Here is a 22887-nt window from a genome sequence, read left to right on the forward strand (position 1 = left end):
TGAACCTCTATTAGTGTATGTACCGGAAATTTAATTAACCAGTCAATTTTAGATGTAATTTTAAATCTTACGTATTTTATTTAACAAAGCAAGAGTGAAATTTTCTGTACCAGAAAACGACGTTATGCTAGAACTTATGCCTAGGTAATTTTGACATTTTGGCGGAAATTACTTAATTTTTTTAACCAAAGTGCAGGTAATGAAGAGGAGAGGGATGCGCTACAGTGTTATCAACAAAGAACAAAGTTGGAAAAGAAATTACTCGTCGCCTCTATTTTTGTGGGTGCTATACTTATTGGTTTTATCGTCGACTTCTGTCTTACAACAAACGGTAAGTTTAAACAATTCATTCTTCGCTAATTAGTTGATCTTAGTAGTGTGAGTTAGGGAAAAATGTCAGCGCGCTTCAAGGAAACAACTTCTTCTTGAATAGGGATTGGAATTTTTAGCCTAAAACCTATACAGTGGGATGTTATGCTCAAAATTTACATTAATTAATTAGTTACATGTAAAAATACCTTGTAATATACACTGTGTCCGAAGTAAGGAGGGCCAATATGCGCATTCTAGAAAAGATAAAAATGTTGAAATTTACGAAATATGTAAAAAAATCGGATTTTTCCATTTTACACACCATTTTTTATTCTGCAATCAATTCTGATTAATTAAGAAAATTCTTATTGCGGACCTTTACAGTGAAATAAATAATTAGCTAGGATCATTAATAGTTTATGTCATCTACGGACATTAAACTAACTGGCCGCCATAACATTAAAAAAAATGTCAGTTTTGGTCTGGTCATTTTGCGTTATTGAAGTATGTTTAGGTTTTCAGTTGCTCGGGGTGCCAAGTTCTCTGTCATTTTATTTCACCAGTCCTTCTTGCAAAAAGCTAAAAAATAAGGCACAAGTGCTAATTATAAAAATAATTTGATGTAGATATAATTTTAAACTTTGTGTTAGAAATGTGTGATCGAAGTATCCGACAATTAAAAAATCTAGGCATTGCGATGGCCCAGCAAGCGGGAAAAATGTAGTGAAATTGGCTTATTTTCAGGAGACCGTTTCGTTTGCAAAAATCGCGAATGTATCATAGCTGCATCCCAAATTATCAAGCAAGTGAATAGGGAAATCGAACCGTGTGATAACTTTTTCAAATTTGCCTGTGGTAAACTTAAAGAAAGATTGCATCACAAAAATGTACCCGAGGATATGTTATTCCAAAAGATCCAAAAGCAGATGCAACACGTACTGGAGGAGCCCATTCACGAAGACGACCACCAGGCGATTAAAGACGAAAAAAGGCTCTATCAAGCGTGCGTGAACGAGCAAAGAAATGGCGTCTCTTTAGAAATAGTCAAATCGTTAATGAACGATTTAAACGGGTGGCCTGTACTGATGGGAACGGCTTGGAATGAGGAGTATTTTCACTGGCCCGAAACTCTGATCAAATTGAAAGGTATGGGTTTGAAACACCACATACTGTTCGGTACTTACTTAACTGAAGAACGCAACACAACTTCTAAAACCATTCAAGTACTTGTTACTGCTTGTGGTGGAGTATTATTGAAACGATGAATTTGCAGATTAAAAACGCAGTAACTTTTGATCCTCGGGAGAATAACATGTACATGTACAAACATTTCTTGAAAGAAAGCGCCATGGTTTATGGCGCGAATGAAACCGAAGCGAGTAAAGAAGTGGAGGACGTGTTTGAATTTATTGGACAATTGCGTCAGGTAACTGTGTCGTTGTGCAATAATCCCCGTCAAGTTTCAACTTTTTAGATTACACGTATTAGGCACAACTCTAGCGAAATTGTACAATTTCCATTGTCCGAGTTTCAAGGTCGTTACCCTCAAATCAATTGGGTGACCTATTTCGAATCAATACTATCGCCAAAGAATATAACGATTGATGATCAAGTGAGCGTCCCATATCATGATTACATGGACCGCCTATTGGAACTGATCCACACTTCTAAAAGGTTTCGTTAAATTGTTATTATACGTGAGAATAATTTGATAGATTTTAGAGCAGTTGCCAACTACATATTATGGAAGGCGATGGGAGAAATAATGCGGCTGACATCTCCAACATTTGTTGATATAATGAATCAAATAGCGTGTGTTAAAGGCTACTTACCCTACGAAGAGACAGAAGAATGCCAAAGGGCTATGTTTGAGATGTATGTATATAGTATACTGTAATAGAGACCTTGACTTTCTAATTTAACTAAACCATCAGTTTTAGTCCAAGGCCTTCGATCGTTAATTACGCCAACAAATACTTCACTGACACAATGCGTACAGGAATAAAGACAATATTCGGTTATGTTTTCATTGAATTTAAAAACATGCTAAAACAGTCTTCGTGGATAGATGAAAATAGTTATAGGAACGTAAGCGAGTGGGTCGACGCTTTGAAATTAATCATAGGAACACCAGAGGATGACTTAGACAAAGTATTTGGAAAGTATAAGCCACTTGAGAATGTAAGCGCGATCGGATAACGATATACTTTCCTAACACTACTTTTAGATACACCAACCGTTTTTAAAAATCTACTTAGAAGATCGAAAGAAAAAGGAGTTGGGACGAAACGACGATCGAACTGACACATCTATGCTCCACCTTGTCGACAGTGGACATATTATATACAAACGAAGCGAACATACCTTCAGTATACTACTTTACTAGTAACATCATTACTACCTACTGATTTTTCAGTGATACCAACTGGATTTCTACAAGGCATGTATTACAACCCAATGTGGCCGATGTATCTAAACTTCGGGGGTATTGGGAAAGCAATAGCAGTTGCTCTAACGACCTACATGAAGGTGCGACAAAACAGCAGTGAATCATGGGCAACACATCTGCATACAGGATTTAAAAATGTGACCGGTTGTCTTCAGGCAACGAAATCATCCGACGATGCTAGCCAGGTTTGCACCAATAAAAACTGGCATATAGCATTGCAAAATACAATTTTAGTTGTACGGTGAGTTCTCACAACAGAATAGAATTGGACAAATCACTGGCCACGCACTAGCTTATCAAGCGTATAAGAAATGGCTCAAGGACGATCAGGAAAACTCGCTAATCGGCCTGGATTACACTCCGGAACAACTTTTTTGGATTTGGACATATTCGCAATCGTGCTACGACATAACGTACGAGACTCCAAGGAATTGGTACGCTGAGAACGAGGTTGTTCGTCAGAATGCTCACTTTGCCACCGACTTTAACTGTGATCACAATTCAGAAATGAATCCTGAAAGAAAATGTAATAGTTTCTAGTTCAAAGTTGTATTTATTCAGTTTTTTTACTTGGAGAGACAAAAAATTAAAAATACAAGATATAGGTATTCAAAACTACTTTTTCTTTATATACTCGTTTAGTTTAACTTTAGTTATTGAGCATTCCTTACACCAGCCATTATCTAGTATCACTAAAAGGTAGTTTTAAATTTTACAACAAACAAATATTTTAGACGAGAAACTAACCTGTGGGTGTAAATAGATTGTGTCGCTTGGATGTGATATGGCAGACGGCTGTATGTTAATTTTATCTGTCAATTATCTCTATTCATTTTAATTTTTTTTTGCTTGAGTTGCATGGCGTTACTCTCATTAATAATTTACGTGAAAAGGGGTCACATTTATGTATGTACATAGATAGATATTGCGACCAAAATACATTTTTTGTGGAGACACGTAGAACAATTTTGCAAATTTCAATTGTTATATTCATAATTAGAATAGAGCACATTTTTTTTAAGTAACACCAAACAAAAAAAATTAGGTACATCCATACATTGATGCTCGACGTCGTCGTCATCGTTCGACTAACGTTGTGGCAGCAACGCGGGCGCCATGGGTTCGATTCCCCGCCGATGCAACATTTTTTTAAATTTGATAAATTATTTCATTTCTATATTTCGTCAAACCAATGCTAATCGTGAATGTAGGATGTCACAAGGTCCAAAGGGTCTGGTATTTCCAGTCTTATAACTATAAAGTGCTTACGCCTCGATTTTTTTGTCCATTGAGACGCTCTCTGGCGCTATCAATCTTTAGTAAGTAGAAGTAAACTTGTAGAAGAGTGAATGTGATATCTTAAATTGAAATATAGTAAAGAATCTCAAAATTGAAAAAAATGCACGAGAACGGAAACAACCAAAGGAATTAGTAAATTCAGCCACTCACGTACTTGTACATAACTACTTCAACACAATACCCAATACGAAAAGGCAAGATCATAAAACAATGAAAATATTGAACGAAATTAAAAAACTCTTTAATGAAACAATGTTGGTCAACTGGACACAGAATGTAAACTAAAAATCCAAAAATGAAAGTTTTGAAAAGTGTTGGGATCTTAAAAATAGATTGAGAACTATGAATATTGAAATGATCCCAACACTTTGTTAACGAAAATGTTATGTTTAACTTTCGAGTTCAGATTCTACTGTGTTCTGTTGACGAAAAGCGTCTTTTTAAATTTTTTGCCTTTTTAGTATTTCATATTGTCACTAAGAAAGCAGAAATCATTTTCTGGTTCGTGACTGCCTTCGGCTCGCTCGGCACATGCTTGAGCGCCCAAGTTCGTGACTGGCACACAAGGAAACAAGTAACCATGCAAAGGTGTCATGAAGATGTCATTGGTTTTGCTCTAACTCAAATATTAACCACCACCATCAGAAAAAAATAGTTCGTAAAATCTAAAAATATTTCAAAACTAAAAAAAATTATATCTCTTACCGTTAATAGTGACCCTCCTTACCTCGGACATATTGTATATCATAATACAATAACAAACAATAAAAACGTCACGCAATAGATACCCAAATTTACGTGTGATTAGTCGAAAATGTTGACTATTTAAAGAAAAAAAATTACCTTCTCCTCTCCACTAACATGGCATTCATCCCGTGTATTTCTGCTAGCAAGAATCCACCAAAATACCAAATTGTTGTTACACAATTTTGATATAGTTACGGACTACGATTTACAAAAACGCATTTCCACAGTTTTTGTCCGAAGCCAAATTCGTTTTCAGTCATTTAACCAAGAAATCCGTCCGTCTGTGTACATGATAACTCTGTCCGCTTGTGTACATGATAACTCGCGAACGGTTTCGAATTTTCCAAATCTGTTGTCGGTAATAAGTAATGGTCAAGGATATAACTGATTACATTTTGGTCAATATACCACCTTTATGCAACTTTCGACATGCAGTGACTAAATGACTTATAGTATATACTTACGACTGCGCGTAAATTAAGCATCATAGGAACCGAGGTGGAGTAACCGACCAACCCTGACGGTCATAACCTGATTTAGTTTAGGTAATTTAACGCCAATTTCTTTAAAATGACATATTTCACGTAAAATTGACCGATCAAGGCTTACAAGGAAGAACACTGCCATTAAACCCCTGAAAGAAAAGTGTAAGCATCTCTGGGGGTAACTGAGTTACCCCGCTCCGGTACGGAAAGGTTAAGGAGTTGATTCTGCCCAACCAGATCAGCATAGCTTGTAAAACAAAGTCTTTGAATGACTTCTATTCGGGGTACCTACATACAAAATTTAAATATCTTAACAAATAAAAAAATTGGATTGTGCAAATTTGGGTTGCTCTGCGACATTTTTTGAAGGAATATTTACACAGAAAACGGGACGGACACTCATATGTTCCTTGTAACAAGAATTATAAAAGGAACACTGTTTTGGACGTTTGGGTAGTTTTTGGGCCGTAACTTTTTGGCCCGTTTGTTTACGTAGTCGAAAAACAATAGTGACCTTTATTATATCCTTAAGAACATGTGTACCAACTTTCAAAGCGATCGGACGTTTCTAACAAAATTATCGTGCACACAGACAGACAGACGGACAGGCAGACAGCAACACAAAATTATAAACGAACTCGAGGATCGTTAATAAATGGCAAAAGTGTAAAATTATGGTACATGATAAAAATTAATTCATTTTTTTAGTAATAAACGCAGAAAAACATCCCTTCTTGATGCAGGCCTCGACACCATAATCAACCAAATCGCGAACAAAATAGAACAGATCTAGTAGCGCCACAGCCGTAGGGACGGACAGACGAACGGACAGGATAATTAGAGACTAATGAATCTCTTCTACACCTTGACGTCCATTAATCCTCAAATTCCATTATACGTGCGTTAAACTAATTCTGACATTCTAACAGAAAGCTTTGGAACGCAAAAGGGAATTTTTGATATGCGAGCGTTACCTTGATGTCCAGGTAGTACCTAGTACTCGACTCGCCAGTGAAGAGTTCAAAATATTTCCCCGGACAAGCTGGAATAAATTTTCTTTTATTTATCAATTAATCAAGCCACTATACTCTAAAAAGGGCCCAACAATTATATTTTTTTCAATTATTATAGTTACTATCTCGATTAATATTAATGTTAATAAAAAAACAGAGTTATCAAAATTAAAGAGCGGTAATTACGACTTTAGAAAGGTTCTGTGATAGTTTTTTTGTACGATCTTTGGTTTTGAAGATATAGGCATCGAAAACTCAAAAGCGAAATTGTGTTTCCCTATTACATTCTCGTATAGACATCCGTAAACACACTCAGTTACTGGTTTTTTGACTTTTTTGTGTTACTAGTTGTTCAATATCCCCAAAGATCCCAATATTAAATTGTTAATTCCTATGTTAATTCCTTTAAGGTGGATTGAACTTTTAATTAAGAAGCTGTTCTATCTTTGACGATTCATCTTTAATTGTGATTTCGAAGTTGAGGATGTTTCGATTTTGCACTGATCTCGTTATTGAGGATTTGAATGGGTATTTGTTACACGTGGCAATTTTGCTAATGCTTTCCTTATCTTGAGACATTCTTTTTAGACATCCGACGAATTTAATAATTTATTGTTAGCATCGTTATTCGTATTAGTTAGTTTCTTCGCCCTCTTATTAACTTGAGTTACGTGTGTTTTGTATTTCATTTCGATTTTGGGAACCTTTTGTTATTTAGATAGTCAATGAATTGCTAATCGATCATTCTCGATTGGGGGTTTGATTAGTTGGGGAATATTAATTGCACATTTAATCTACCAAGAGTTTTGAGTCACGGGATTAATAATTTTGAATAATTGGGTGAATATTTTATATTTGTGGGATTCGCTACCCAATTGCGAAGACAACTTTATTTTGCAATTTGATATTGAGAATACACCAGTATTTCTTTTGGTACCTAAATTGATTTTACTTTTATTATTACCCTCGTATCTTCTCAATTTCATACGAGGCGAGTGATTGAGTGGCGTTCAATCCTATTGGTAAGTGGTAACGAAGTTACGAAGATCCATATCCCTAGACCGAATGAACCCGTGACAGATCTCAAGCTTTCATTGTCCAACCCTGAGCTAGTTGGCTGTTTATGCAGCGGGTTTGAGGTAACGCAGCGCCAACTCTGCCTAGTTTTATAAGCTGCGTCATATAAAGTAGGAACTGGCATTAACTCATTCTATGAATTTCTCCATCCCAGTCTAAGGCCCATTTTTGTTCCCATACCATAACTGTATCTGACAGTAAGTGCGAAAAGAATGCAAGCAAACTGCGTTTTTCGTTGGCGGTAACGATGATAGGTTCGGTAAGCTTTTGTTACGAAACTGCACGCAACATTGGTGTGTATTATTAAATTACACTTTTTTTAACCATAAAGATAAAGTAGAAATTCTTCTCCAACTGTATCTATTATATCTGGAGTCTTTGAATATTTCGAACTCTTGATGCCTATTTAACTCCGAAGCAGGTTTTTTGTAGGAAATCTAATTTTCTTTAATTTCCGTTACTTAATATTTTGTTATTTACAAATATGTCGGATTTATGGCTCAGTGGTAGAGCATTGGGTTATAAATCCGAAGGTCGGGTGTTCGAACCTGGGTTGAGGTGAATTTTTCATCTGTGGCGGAGATGGAAATTACCTTAGGCCAGTTCCGAGCATTCTACCGGCTGCTCCGAATTAGGTTTTCCTGCAGTTTTCCTAATTCGTAAGGTAAATACCGGAGTAGTATAGACCAACTTAAGACCTTCTGCAGAGGCACCTCTAAATAGCATTATGCGGGCCACTCTGTAATTGGGCGCATGCCTGTTGAGGGCCCAAAACAAGAGAGGGATAAAAATAAAATAAAATAAAAAATATTTAAAAAAAAGGATTTTGTAACTCGTTTTTTCCAAATCCGAGGTACCTGAAGGGGGCGAATTAAAAAAAAATTTATTAATACTAAATCAAAAAATTCTACTATAGTAACGCTCTCAACAATAACCAAGATTTCCTTTGCAGAATTGGCATAGGTACCTACGAGTGTTAAAAAGAACAAAAAAACAACAACAAAAAGTATGTAGGAGAACAACATGTTTTGTATTTATTGCTGTAATTATTTTTTGTTATTTAACTAATTCATTTACAAGCATTTTTTCATAAGAAAATGTTGACACGTTTTTGTAACTTTTATTAGCCCCTGTATCGGCTAGGCAAATTAGTAGCGATTTAAAACTTAAGAGTTATAATCCACATAAAAATACCTTCAAAATAAGCTATCACTCGACCCCCCATTCGATTTAAAATTTTGGGGGCGCTTGTCACCCACGTTAGGGCTTTGCCCTCAGGAGAGCGAAGCTAGCAAAAAAAATGGTTCCTCCTTGAATAAAAAATTGACGGGTCCGAGGTATTTTTGTAGATGTTTTGAGGTCCCCAAAATAGGCTCTGTTTCGATTTCAAATAGCCACCTTGTATAAAGAAAACAACTTAAAATTATACGAATTATTGCATCATACACTAACCCTCACCAAAAAGTTAGAGACTAATTTTATCTATTTTTTAATCTAAAATTCCTGAGCTATAAAATAATAACGGAAAAAAATGCGTCTATTGAGGTGCTAATGATGTCAAAGTTAATAATATTTAGGTTTTCAGTTGTTGGGGGTGTCAAGTTTTCTGTCATTTTGTTTTGCCCGCTCTGCTTGCAAAAAACTAAAAAATAAGACACTATTATAAAAATAATTTGATAGGTACAGGTGACAGGTAACAGCGGCCTAAATGTTGCGAAATTGGCTTATTTTCAGAAGACGTTTTCGTTTGCAAAAATCGCGAATGTATCATAGCTGCATCCGAAATTATCAAGCAAGTGGATAGGGAAATCGAACCGTGCGATAACTTTTTCAAATTTGCCTGCGGTAAACTTAAAGAAAGATTGCACCACAAAAATGTACCCGAGGATATGTTATTCCAAAAGATCCAAAGGCAGATGCAACACGTACTAGAGGAGCCCATTCACGAAGACGACCACCAGGCGATTAAAGACGAAAAAATGCTCCACCAAGCGTGCGTTAACGAGCAAAGAAATGGCGTCTCTTTAGAAATAGTCAAATCGTTAATGAATGATTTAAACGGGTGGCCTGTACTGATGGGAACGGCTTGGAATGAGGAGTATTTTCACTGGCCCGAAACTCTCATCAAATTGAAAGGTATGGGTTTGAAGCACCATATACTGTTCGGTACTTACTTAACTGAAGAACGCAACACAACTTCTAAAACCATTCAAGTACTTGTTACTGCTTGTGGTGGAGTATTATTGAAACGATGAATTTGCAGATTAAGTACGTAGAAACATTTGATCCTCGGGAGAATAGCATGTACATGTACAAACATTTCTTAAAAAGAAGCGCCATGGTTTACGGCGCGAGTGAAACCGAAGCGAGTGAAGAAGTGGAGGCAGTGTTTCAATTTATTGGACGACTGCATCAGGTAACCGTATCGTTATGCAATAAAATCCATCAAATTTCAACTTTTTAGATTACGCGTGTTGGGCACAACTCTAGCGAAATAGTAACACTTCCACTGTCCGAGTTTCAAGGTCGTTACCCCCAAATCAATTGGGTGACCTATTTCGAATCAATATTATCGCCAAAGAATATAACAATGGAGGACCAAGTGAGCGTTCCATATCCAGATTACATGGATCGCCTATTAGAACTGATCCACACTTCTAAAAGGTTTCGTTAAATTTTTATTAATAAGAATAATTTGATAGATTTTAGAGCAATTGCCAACTACATATTATGGAAGGCGATGGGAGAAATAATGCGGCTGACATCTCCAACATTTGTTGATATGATTAATCAAATAGCGTGTGTTAAAGGCTACGCACCCTATGATGAGACGGCAGAATGCCGAATCGCTATGTATGAGATGTATAGTATACTGTAAAAGCGACTTTGACATCCTCATTATACTAGATCAGTTTCAGTCCAAGACCCATGCACGTTAATTACGCCCAAAAATACTTCACCGACACAATGCGTAAAGGAATCAAGAAAATATTCGGTTATGTTTTCATTGAATTTAAAAACATGCTAAAACAGTCGTCGTGGCTAGATGAGAATAGTTATAGGAACGTAAGCAAGTGGCTGGACGATTTAAAATTAATCATAGGAACACCAGAGGATGAGATGGTCAAAGCATTTGGAAAGTATAAACCATTGGCGAATGTAAGCGCTATCGGATGACTATACTTTCCTAACACTACTTTTAGATACACCAACCGTTTTTAAAAATCTACTTAGAAGCTCGAAAGAAAAGGAGGCTGGAACGAAACGACGATCGAATTGACACATCTATGCTCCCCCTTGTCCATAATGGGCATATTATATACATACGAAGCGAGCATGTTATCAGTATGCTACTTTACAAGTAACATCACATTTACTACCTACTGCTTTTGCAGTGATACCAACTGGATTTCTACAAGGAATGTATTACAACCCAATGTGGCCGATGTATCTAAACTTCGGGGGTATTGGGAAAGCAATAGCAATTGCTCTAAACTATGATTTAACGTATACGGCCTACATGAAGGTACGTCAAAACAGCAGTGAATTATGGGCAACACTGCTGCACACAGGATTTAAAAATCTGACCGGTTGCCTTCAGGCATTGAAACCATCCGATGATCCTAGCCAGGTTTGCACTAACAAAAATTTGTCATATTGGAAAACAATACAATTTTAGTTGTACAGTGAGTACACACAACGGAGTAGAATTGGGGAAATCACTGGCATCACACTAGCTTATAAAGCGTATAAGAAATGGCTCAAGGATGATCAAGAAAACTCGCTAATCGGCCTGGATTACACTCCGGGACAACTTTTTTGGATTTGGACATATTCACAGTCGTGCTACGACATCACGTACGAGACTCCAAGGAATTGGTACGCTGAGAACGAGGTTGTTCGTCAGAATGTTCACTTTGCGACCGACTTTAACTGTGCGCTCAATTCAGAAATGAATCCTGAAAGAAAATGTAATATTTTCTAGTTCAAAGTTGTGTTCGTTCAGTTTTTACTTTCGTTTAAATAAATGACGATTATATTTCAAAATAACAAAATTTGTAGTTGAAAGAGAAAAGAGAAAAAAATAGATGAGCTACACAAGTTTGACAGACGTCGACGTTGTTGTTGGGGCACTCGGCTCCTCAAAGTCTGTAATTTCCGTCGCCCCATATATGCAGTGCGGGTCTTGCTCAAATCTGGTTAGTGAATTGCATCTGGTTGGAGGCACAAACCATTGAGAACACCCCCAACCACCTGCACACCCCATGTTGCATTTCCAGAAAATTGTGGAAAGAAGAGACTGTGGGCTTTCGAATATAGAAATATTTATCTGTGCTCTTCCATCCACTTATGGCGTGGAGAAATATGCAGACTTCTGATGTTGTCTGCCAGTTACCTTCTAGGTTAAAAAAATATATATATTTGCTGATACTGTGATACGGCAATGATCATGATGGGTAGATCCGTATCCTCCCCAACTACCACAACTTTTTCATGCTCCGGTAATGCTCCAAAGACCGTGATCAGGTGGTCTGCGTCTTTATTATCTTGCTTTACTGAGAAACCTTCACAGAACTAATAAGACTTTCTTTTTCATTGTTTGTCAATTTTATTGTTCCTGAGTTATGGTCACCACCATCAATTCCGTAAGCAGATGCTCTTGGCATATCTTCTTCTTATGGTGGTATTTTAGTTAAATAATGCAATAAATGTGACAAATTTTAAGGTGTAAGTTTACGAAAATCGGGTGGTCCCACTTTCGATCTTGTCTTGATTTTATTACTCTATAACTTTTGTATAGACCACTTTATTGATAGATGGATAGATGGTATGACCAAAAAGTAAGTTTAAATTTTCCTAAATACATATGTAAAATATAGTCTCATTCAGGTCATGCAGAATTTAATGCCCTAAAACTTTTAATGTGAGAAGTAACCATTTACATTGTTTTCTTTATATTCAGTTGCTTACGATTTGCAAAAAAACAGAAGAGAAACATCGTAGGGGATAAATTGACGGGCCTGTATTCATATCGTACGGGCTCTAGGTGAAATGCTTTCACTATGCAGTATGCCCGGCCTTTTTTTATATTTGCCCTTCTCGCCCACAGAATACGACACATGAATCCGAAGAGCAGGAAGAGATGTTGCGAACTGCACGGCGACATCTTGACCCGTTGTGGATCGATCGAGATCTATATGCGAACGACGAAGGCTAATCGGCCATTGGTTAACGGCGACTTCTCAACGTAGTTGAGTCGATGGCTTCTAAGCGAAGAATCGGACGAATTCTGCGCGACGAGTACACATATTGCGCTTCTGCGGCTCATGCGCGCACACGTAACAAATAGGAATATATACAGGCAAGGCAAAACGGTTATGTACAGGGTATTTTCATTAAAGGAAAAACGAAAGGATATTTTATTTTAGTTTGGGGACGCAACAATGTCTTTCATCAATTTAGGCGTCCATACAACCATAAGTACAAAAAATCATCAAAGAACTCAATATTAGACTACTCAAAAGAACGCTGTAGGCTATCGGTTAGGCCTGGACTAACTTGCAAGTAAGCTATCGTGTAGGAAATTTTACAAGGAACATTTTTTGTTTCAAAAGTTTTTCTCTAAGTCTGCTACATTTCGAGATATTAACGAAAAACTGATTTCGGGGGGCAAAAACGTGCCACAGCTCGATGAGCGGCGCAGTTGGGGGTCTGCACTTTTAGTACGTTATTCGGGACACCTAACCTGAGACATTTCAACAAAATCCAGATTTCCCCCCCAAAATGTTTAGACCGATGCACTTACCGCCTGTACTAATAGCTAATGCTAATAGATATGGTTCACTTAAACTATTTTACGTAAAAAAGCTCTTCCAAATTAGTACGCATAACTATTAAGTTTTTTTAAGAAATGTACACCAAACAAAATAAAATAAGTACATCTCATCACTATTAAAACAATAATGTAAAGTCAATCCAATCCAATTGCGTGATTTATTTATTGACAATTAATTACCAATAAATGTATAATGGCCGTTTGCACAGACCAATTTAAGTGAAGCTTAGCTTAAGCGTACCTTAAAATGATCAGGAGTAGGGGAAACCACATGAGTGTCAGGAGAAGAAGAAGAACCAAATAAACTTAGTATTGAAACACGAGATTATTGAAGAAAGAAGAAGAATCACATACGCATTTTAGGAAGAGATTTGTCCGTATTCATAAACTCGACTTTTGATCTGGCTTATTCAATAGTACTGATTTTGAAGAATTTTTCTACTTTCTTCTAAGAGTAATGGAACGAAATATTAAAGGCCTTATTCACGTTCCCGCACGCTTTCCTCATCATGATTCCTTTATTTTACATCCACTCCATCTTCGCGCCTCCTTTAGGCCTTTTTTACACTTCTATTATATCGCTTTACCCCACTTTACATACATCTCTATCACACCTTACTCACATGTCCCTCGGGATCCTTGCAAGTCTAGTTCACATATCCTCTCTCTCACTGACAATCACGTTCTTTTAACATCGCCTTCACGTCTCCTTCAGGATTTATTATTCATCATTTCACATCTCTGTCATCCCATTTTCATTGTACGTGCTCCAAACCTCCCTCAGACCTCCTTCAATACCTCTTTATGTTTTTTTTGTATCATCTATCACCTTTTATTCACATCTTCACACTTACTCCAAAGCTTCCTCACCTTTACCCTTCCACAATGCTTCACGTCACCTCCATAACTAAATATTCACTGTTCAAATAATCCTAACTTCGCAATGAATCGTTTCACACCTCACTCCATCCCACATTCTTACCAAAGTAAAAACATAAAATTCAACGTTCCACTTCCACCACCACCCGGCCCCCTGTCCCATTTTCACCGGAAATTGATCATCCCTTTGGTACTTTCTACAAAACTGCTAACCTCAACAGGCATTCGCAATTTTATTTGCAAAATTTAGTGTTTCTTGCTGCAACAGCCGATTTTGTGATCTTAATTTCCGAACTCAAACTCAAGCATTTTACTTGTACGATTGTCTCAGCTATAAGGCCCGTAAAGTAATAAGATTAATCTTAAACCAGTATATACGTGGTCACTCGCGGCCGACGAAAGCGCATTCTTTCTGCACATAATCAGTAATAACTCTGGAAGGAAATGGCTAACCCAAAATGGTATAATAAGAGACGAATGTACTCGTATATTCAAGTCTTTAAAGAACGTTCAACGAGTTTAAACGTTGCAAGTGCTTTAAAGACCAATTATACCCACACGTGTTTCTTATAGTATTTTTATTATACCTGCAATATATTTTAAAAAGAAGAGAAATACAATGAAATCATATTGACGTTATTATACTCGAATACATGTCTAATTAAGTGGGCTGTGTTCGTAATTCCATTATTCCCATGGTAATTTCACTTGACGTTTGTTTATAAAGATCACAGTCTTTGTCAATAGAACGATTTCGGTTGAAACTAGTTGTCAGGTAAACTCCTGACTTGACTTTCCGACTACTTTTATAATAGAGTCATTGCAATTATTATCTTTGGTCATAGTATAACATTTAGAAAATGCCCTCTAGCGCCTTTATTTTGAACCCGACGCAAAAAGTGTAGAAGTTTTTTTGTAGATCTCATCAAGATCCTTCTTTTTTGTAATTAACATTTTTCACTTTGATGCTTACCTACTTTTAGAGGAAAATGCAAATTAAAAATATAAAATAAATAGTTTAACTTTTCAATTAAAAACTTCTCAAAACCAAAGGAACTCACAAAAAACTGTAATGAATTTTTTGTAGAGTTTTTTAAGCCATTTTGGCCAGTGTAAGTTAAAAAAAGAAAAAAAATTTTTTTCAAGCCGTTATGGATCTTTTAAACTTTTGACACCCTCAGCAACCATGAAGATGGTTACGGATCAAAACCAAAATAGGACGTTTTCGATTCCCATACCACCCTATATCCACCCCAAATTTAGTCCAAATCTGTTCAGGGGTTTTTTAGTTATCGTGGTCACAAAAAACGAACCACCCACACAGACGTCAAGCTAAAAATCACTTTTTTGGAGTCTGTGTGCTTCAAAACGTCCAGAAAACGCAATATTGGCATATCGAAAATTTATCACGATTACAATACTTTCCTTTATATACATACTTTGTATGTAGTCGGAAAGTAAAAATTAAATGGTTTGTAAAATCTAAAGAAAAGTTGGTAAGTGTAAAATCCAAATCCAGGAAAAGCTTATTATAAAGCATATAACAAGTTGTTTTCGTGGATCAATAGGAAGGTACTTACGAACAAAGTCTTAAATGCACCAATAATGCTGGCATATATGAAGGACATGTCAAAGGTATTTAAATCTTCTATCCTTTGGTGCATTCATTCGAAACTTCAAACAATGTTGTGATTAAAAAGTGGAACAGATTTGGAAGCATACCCTAAATTACGCGGGCTTGTGAAAGCTGCAAACAAAAGCCAAAGAAATGTTCTGCATTTACAGAAAGCGACCTAAGAACATTTTTTATTTCAGTCCCAGATGATAGTTTGACTTTGTTCGTAAGTAGCTTCCTATTCATCCACGAAAACAACTTTTCATATTATTTATAATAAGCTTTACTGGATTTGGATGGCAATCATGGAATTACGAACACACAGCTCACTTAATTAGACATGTATTCGAGTATAGCATCAACATGATTTCATTGTATTTGCCTTATTTTTAAATTATATTGCGGGTATAATGAAAAATACTATAAGAAACACGTGTATAAGTGGTCTTGAAAGCACTTGCAACGTTGCAACTCGATTATACACTTGTCTCTTAATATACTGTAACGTGATTTATAAATTCGGGTTCGATTTATATCAATATCTATTAAACAAAACTAAAACACTATAAAAACTGTACAATTTATATCGACTATTTATATTACACACTTCGCAATTTATATCAGATTTTCGCGCTCAATGTTTCGTCCGTACTCGATCTCGTTCGGTAGTAAACTGCCTGCGATGTTCGGTCCGCAACCATTTATACACGCAAGCAATGTAAGTCCAGAACACTCGCGTAATTACCAGATACGTTGCAAACATTCCCACTATCGCGCGCCTAGAAAATTCCAGAGCGCCAAAGGCGACGTCATGTCTGGAGCGTTTCCGTTACAATACTATTATCGTTCTGGTCTCGAGGCTGTGCTAGACCGTGTAAGAAAGAAATCACAACGAAAAAGCTTAGGCTGGAGGACTAGTAGTGGTACAGACGGACAAAGTGCGGACATTAGCTTGGAAAATGCGCTAAAAATTACAATTCTACTGGTTTTTGTAAAACAATTTTTAATTGAATGACATACTTCCTTAGATTTTTTTGCAACGTAGAACTAAACGGGCATTTATTTAACATAAAGTCATTGGAAATCTGTCAAAGAGTTATTTATACATAGTCAATTACGTCGATATTAATTACTTTTATGCTTTGCAATAAGCCCAAAAATAGACGAAACGCGTCTCTGAATAATTGCAATTTATGTCTACGTTACCTAATTTTGCAACGTTAATAAGTGGACGTTTTAATTAGTGGCGCCCTCATTCTAAATGATTCTGTTACGTGGATGGTCTAATTTAATTACAAAGAATGTAACTCGTCTCCCTTAGTTCATTTTTCAGTATGCACTGCTAAAATTAAGTGCGAAAAATGTCGTCCACAAGTAAAAAGTGAGTAATTGGTTCGTATATAAATACAAAATTAATTATTATTCTGTAGGTCAAATCCCGACGAGATTATATGGGAGGTTGGCGACGACAGCAAAAGTTGGTGGCAAAAGAGAAGCGGATTGGAAAGAAAGTTGATTATTTCGTTTGGAGTTACGGTCGTAGTGTTTATAGGAATATTTATTTTTATGGGTTTAAGATCTTCAGGTAAAGTATACTGTAGCTACCACGGGGATAACTCAGAATTTTAGAAGTGCAAGAGAAAGTGGAATGCAGCACGAATGAGTGTTTAACTTCCGCTTCGCAAATCGTAAATTTGATAGACACTAATGTAGAATACTGCGATGATTTCTATCATTTCGCGTGCGGTAAAAGTTTAAAGGAAACTATCGCAGAGGATATAGACGAAGAGATTTTGCAAATGCTTCGAGAGCCGATATCAAGCGGAGACCACTTCATGGTAAAAAGTCAGAAGGCGCTTTTTCAGGGGTGTATGAGTCTGGATGAATTGGAGGAAGAATCCTTGCCAGTTATACAAAATTTGATCAGAGAGCTGAACGAATGGCCAGTGGTTGTTGGGCATAGGTGGCGTGATAAGCAATTCGACTGGGCAGACATGGTGGTCAAGTTACGAAAAAAAGGATACGATCATGACATGCTCCTAAATGTTAGGCTAGCTACGAAAGATGGCAAAGTTATTCCAGTGGTAAGTATCTCTCTCAAACAACCACTCTTCACTAACCGACGCCTTTCAAGGTAACTGCCCCTGTGGTTATCACGCCAGAACGTGAATACACTCAGCTATACATTAAATACATGACCGACATTGCCCAACTGTTCGGAGCTGAGCCAAATCGTACCGCTATGGAAATGGAGAAGGTATTCGACTTCATGGAAAAATTGCGCGAAATAGGAGAAAAATTTTTGACGTTTGATAATGATACTCGAGTTAGTATAGCCGATTTCCAAGAGGAATACGACGATATCGACTGGTACAAATTCATCTATAATATGGTTACTCCGCATAAACTAAGCGCAAAGGACCTCGCCAGTTTTCCCAACCCTGAGTTTATGGACGCTTTTAGTTTGCTTATGACGAAAACACCCCAAAGGTACGTTGATATTTTGTAACGCCTACTATCATCCATTGTTTTAGAATCCAAGCCACTTATATCATTTGGACGGTTCTTGAGGAACTAATACCGTTTTTACCTAAAGCTTATCGAGATATACAAGATAATTATCTGTGCGCGTCAGGAAATGCGTTCGCGGGAATTGAACGGTCAGAAACCTGTCGGGAAATAGTCAACGGCATGTAAGACGTTATCCTTACACGCATTCGTACCGTTAGTTCTTTTCAGATTTGTACCAACACCAACAGATATCCTCTACATGCGAAATCATTTGTCAGAATCGAAAAGAGAAAAAATCGCCGATCTCTTCGAAAATGTCAAATCTCACACCATATCATTTTTTGAAAAAACGCAATGGCTAGACGAATCCGATGTAGATCACGTGATCAGTGCGTTTAATGACACCACGGCAATCATTGGACTAGACGGGGACTATTTGGAAGACTCCATTTTTGAAAAGCACACTATCAGCCTGACTGTAAGTATAATGACGCCGCTCAACAATTTAATGGAGAAAGTATAATAGAAACGTGGGTACGGAGGCAGCTTTCTCAATATGTATCTTAATCAAAAAAAGAAAGCATTCGAAGTGATAGTACGGGCAGAAGATAAAGGCGAAGTTCTTCTACTGGACCAAATGGTCACATTCACATCTCCATTTATGCACTCCAAGACGAATAAGATAGGTGAGTGGTTTAACAAAGTGAGCTTTTCTTACTTATACTTGCAGTTTTACCAATCGGGATGCTATCGAGAACGTTTTACGACGTTGAAGGCCCAGCGTATTTGACATATGGAGCGTTAGGTAAAGCAATAGCATACGAACTTGTTCAAAATCTGATCTTCGAAGATCGAGAGTTTGAATGGTCAAACTCGTCTGTGACACGGTACGTGGAGAAGATAAAATGTATGTTAAAGGATTCCATGGGAGACAAAAAAGATAACGTATTCACCTGTACAGTTAATGCCGCTTGGTAATCATCTCCGTTTCAGGATACGATGGAATTTACGGAAGATGGGGCGTTCGCCAACTTCCTCGGAATCAAAATCGCCTACGATGCGTATCAAGGATGGATCACAGAAAATGGAGAAGAGGACACACCTGTAGTGCTCGACTATTCCGCAAATCAGTTGTTTTGGATCGCTGCCTTGGTTGACGAGTGTTATGACAAGAAGGGACTTCCATACGTGCATTTTCAAAAGTTTTATGAACGAAATACTCCGATGATCTACAATACAGACTTTATAAATGATTTTGAGTGTTCTCCAGAATCAAAAATGTACCCAAGTGATTTATGTGACATTTGGTAACATTTCTGTATATAAAGCTCAATAAACCTTTACCTTTATACTCGTGTTCATTATTCGTTTCTGGACAACTACCTAACTATCTAAGTGTTCTCACCGAAACAGCATATCCAGTGTTGTTAACCTTTCTGACACGTAACTGTTGGTTGTAGGTACAGCAGTGGTGAATAAAAAATTGGGCTAAATGATACCAGACCGTAATTTCACACGCTGAAAAAACCACGATCATTTCGCAACCTTCAACAAGAATTAAACAAGAACAACCTCTACATCCTCTCCATTTAATGTAGTCGCCTACATAATTTGCACATTTAATTGAAACACAGGAACGGTAATTCGTGTATTTTCACAAATTAAAAATAATTGAATATCACCGCAAACGCCACCAACACTTTTAAATACACATTGCGTGTATTCTTCGAACAAGTTATGGACCAAAAGTAAGTTACGTATGTAAGTGATCGATGCTACAATTTTTCCTTTGCAGGAAATCGATTTTCGCGAAAGAACCGTGGTGGAAACGTAGATCGAAGTTAGAAAAAAAGTTGGTGCTCTCTCTTCTTGGAATAGTGATTGCGTTTATAATATTCATAGCGCTTGTGTGTGTTAAATATGTGAGTAAGTAATAACGAATACATTTAGTGCTAGATTTCGGATTTGCTTCAGTTCCAGAACGACCATGCCATAGCTCCCATTGCTTACTGGCGGCTTCGCAAGTAATAGGTTCTATAGACACATCCGTCGATCCGTGCGATGATTTCTTTACGTTCGCATGTGGGAAATTTATCGAGCAAATTCATGGCGATATTGAGGCGACGTCCATCAAGGCCTTGGAGGAAAAGGTCGCACGACAAGTTGCCGAGCTGATTAAAGAGCCAATTAAAGAGGACGATCATCCGTTTGTGAAAATTCAAAAACAGCTCTTTCAAAATTGCATGAACGAGACGGAAGAGGAACAAGAGAACGCGCTGAATATTTTTAACGAAACTATTCGCGAGTTACAGGGGTGGCCTGTTGTTGAAGGATTCGAATGGGACGAACAGCTCTTTGATTGGAAACGCGCCATTTATCAATTGAGGCGTAAAGGGTTACCTTATGCCATTTTCTTTGATGTTCAAGTCATGCCGTGCCTTGTGAATAAGACCCGTAACGCCGTTTATGTTTGTAGTTTGTCGCAAGTACCACTAATGTACTAAAGATTTTTTTCAGTTAAGCGAACCGTTTGTTATAAGGGTTGAAGAGGAACATAAGGAATCTTATAAGAGATACATGGTCGAAGCCGCCGTTGCCATGGGGGCTGAGGAAAAATTGGCAATAGTAGAATTGGAGAAGGTTTTCGATTTAATCGATAGAGTACATAAAATTGTGAAGGAGAACGATAGACCCAATAATTATACTATGGCTGACGTAAAACGTGAGTTATTGAAGGAACGGTACACAATTGAAGAATACCAAAAGAGACACGAAGCACTCGACTGGTTATCGTTTATCAATGGCATCTTAAAACCTGCCGGAAAACTCACCAAAAGTGATTATGTTTATTTTCCCACAGAAAAGTTTGTGGAATCTCTCCTTTCACTTTTGGATAAAACTCCTCGAAGGTACGTACACGATTGATAACATCCACTAAATATTACCATTTAGAATCCAAGCTAACTACATAATGTGGAACGTTTTGGACAGTACCATTACTTACTTAAACAAAAAGCTACAACAGATCGAGAATAACTACCTCTGCGTGGCAGATAGGTCGCTACAATCGAACGATAGGTACAAATTTTGCAAAAGAGTTATTAATCGAACTTTCCGTCCTTCACCGGTATATATAAATTACGCAAGAAAATACTTGCCCGTAGAAAAAAGGAACAAAGTTAAAGAGATGCTGACGAATATTAAAGGTGAGTTTACGGAACTACTAAAGCAATCTTCCTGGCTTGACACCGAAAGCAAGGAGAAAGCTTTGGAAAAAGCGCAATCAATGACCGGGGTTATCGGCACCCCGGGTGACTACTTTAACGACGATATTTACGATACTTTTAAAATGGAGCCAAAGGTAATTAAATGTCGCGGTCAGTATTGCAACCACAATTTTTGTAGTTTGCAGAAGATGTCACCGAAAGTAATTTTTTCGAAATAATGCTGCAGAATGCGAGACACCAGGTTGATTTGTCGTTCGCTCGCATTCACAAACCGAACGATGACGCCTATAATGACATAGTATATCACAGAGCGGTTGCTACAGTTAATGCAATGTACTCGCCTAGTGACAATGCCATGGGTAAGTATAAGAAGCGAATTTCCTCGACTAAGAAGAATACCTGCAGTTCTTCCGGTGGCAATACTCCAAGGTATCTTTTATGACCAGGACAGACCGCAATACCTTAACTACGGTGCACTCGGTTCTATAATCGGGCACGAAATTACCCATGGCTTTTGTAAAGACGCGAGCACGTTCGACAAGGATGGAAATGAAGTGGAAAGCGTTTGGTCAAACGCCACGGCCGAGGCATTTGAAAGACAAATTCAGTGCATCATTCAGGACGCCGAAGATTTCGACGTCGAAGATACGGAGGCGACGGTAAAACTTGAACACACAAATAGCGAAAATCGCGTTTCATTTTAGATTAATGGAACACTAACCCTGGAGGAAAATATCGCAGACTACACCGGCGTCAAGGTCGCGTATGCGGCGTACAAGAATTGGGTACGTGTCCACGGCGAAGAGCCCCAACTGACCGGAGTTGGTTACACGCCGTACCAGCTGTTTTGGGTATCGTCAATCTCGCACGAGTGTTACCAGCTGAGTGGAAAATCGCTCGAGCAGAGTCTGAAACGAGATTCGCACGCCTTAAATGTGTATCGAGCTACCGCGCCCATACGTAATAGTGCCGAGTTTGCCAAGGATTTCAACTGTCCGTTGAATTCAAAAATGAATCCACCCGATAAATGTCAGATCTTTTAGAAAATAAATTCGATCCTTCTTCGCCTCTACCTCATAACAAAAAATCATCATTTAGCTCTCATTACCATCCAGTAAAATAGTGCCATGATGCTACTGCACCCAGTTTACCGCGATTCTCTTCATAGTCGTAGCAAGAACCATTAAACAAAATAGTCAATATAGCGTTTTGGATGTTATGACAAATCAGAGTACTGTTTAAATCAAATTTCTGTAATCATGTTTGCTGGTTTCTTAACGGTGATTCCCAATAAAAGAGCCTTTATACTTTTTGTGATTTTTTTGTACTGATTCTATTTGAACCAATTCGGTTTGTTTCATAAAGTGCATCTATAATAAAATAAAGCCCTAAAGCGTATCTAAAAAAACGGCAGAGCACCTCGGTGTGACCTTATGG

At 37.5% G+C, this 22887-nt stretch overlaps 3 protein-coding genes across 9 annotated transcripts in view; 2 read left to right on the plus strand and 1 right to left on the minus strand.

The window, feature by feature from the left end:
- LOC116160495 (protein prickle-like) overlaps positions 1-22887 on the minus strand; it is a 316299-nt gene that overhangs the window by 24690 nt on the left and 268722 nt on the right. The window lies entirely within an intron of this gene.
- Positions 5-11399, plus strand: LOC116160498 (neprilysin-2-like). Of its 3 annotated transcripts, none has more exons than XM_031473709.1 (10): positions 5-144; positions 192-331; positions 1057-1535; positions 1586-1738; positions 1787-1986; positions 2035-2187; positions 2247-2493; positions 2540-2681; positions 10778-11013; positions 11062-11399. In XM_031473709.1, exons 1-10 carry the CDS (start codon positions 125-127, stop codon positions 11365-11367), a joined length of 2076 nt encoding a protein of 691 aa, XP_031329569.1. In that variant the 5' UTR covers positions 5-124; the 3' UTR covers positions 11368-11399. The 3 variants fall into 3 exon arrangements, with proteins under 3 accessions (XP_031329569.1, XP_031329570.1, XP_031329571.1); XM_031473710.1 differs by lacking the exons at positions 1057-1535; positions 1586-1738; positions 1787-1986; ... (1 more) ...; positions 2247-2493; positions 2540-2681 and adding exons at positions 9117-9595; positions 9646-9798; positions 9847-10046; ... (1 more) ...; positions 10295-10541; positions 10586-10727; XM_031473711.1 differs by lacking the exons at positions 10778-11013; positions 11062-11399 and adding exons at positions 2729-2946; positions 2996-3449.
- LOC116158859 (neprilysin-2-like) lies at positions 16895-22760 on the plus strand. The gene is made up of 17 exons (XM_031471712.1): positions 16895-17093; positions 17143-17297; positions 17342-17796; positions 17847-18202; positions 18247-18405; positions 18452-18701; positions 18750-18909; positions 18954-19168; positions 19217-19530; positions 19900-19971; positions 20019-20149; positions 20198-20691; positions 20741-21132; positions 21176-21584; positions 21629-21809; positions 21856-22109; positions 22155-22760. Exons 1-17 carry the CDS (start codon positions 17074-17076, stop codon positions 22491-22493), a joined length of 4356 nt encoding a protein of 1451 aa, XP_031327572.1. The 5' UTR covers positions 16895-17073; the 3' UTR covers positions 22494-22760.

Source organism: Photinus pyralis, unplaced genomic scaffold, assembly GCF_008802855.1.
Source record: "Photinus pyralis isolate 1611_PpyrPB1 unplaced genomic scaffold, Ppyr1.3 Ppyr1.4_LG1, whole genome shotgun sequence".
Taxonomy (NCBI): Eukaryota; Metazoa; Arthropoda; class Insecta; order Coleoptera; family Lampyridae; genus Photinus; species Photinus pyralis.

Coding starts and splice junctions, on each gene's coding strand:
- LOC116160498 (XM_031473709.1), top strand. CDS start 125: ATGCTAGAACTTATGCCTAG. Junction 2,188..2,246: donor CAAAGGGCTATGTTTGAGAT/GTATGTATATAG, acceptor CTAAACCATCAG/TTTTAGTCCAAGGCCTTCGA. Junction 2,494..2,539: donor AGTATAAGCCACTTGAGAAT/GTAAGCGCGATC, acceptor CACTACTTTTAG/ATACACCAACCGTTTTTAAA.
- LOC116158859 (XM_031471712.1), top strand. CDS start 17,074: ATGTCGTCCACAAGTAAAAA. Junction 17,797..17,846: donor ATGGCAAAGTTATTCCAGTG/GTAAGTATCTCT, acceptor ACGCCTTTCAAG/GTAACTGCCCCTGTGGTTAT. Junction 20,150..20,197: donor TGTGTGTGTTAAATATGTGA/GTAAGTAATAAC, acceptor GATTTGCTTCAG/TTCCAGAACGACCATGCCAT.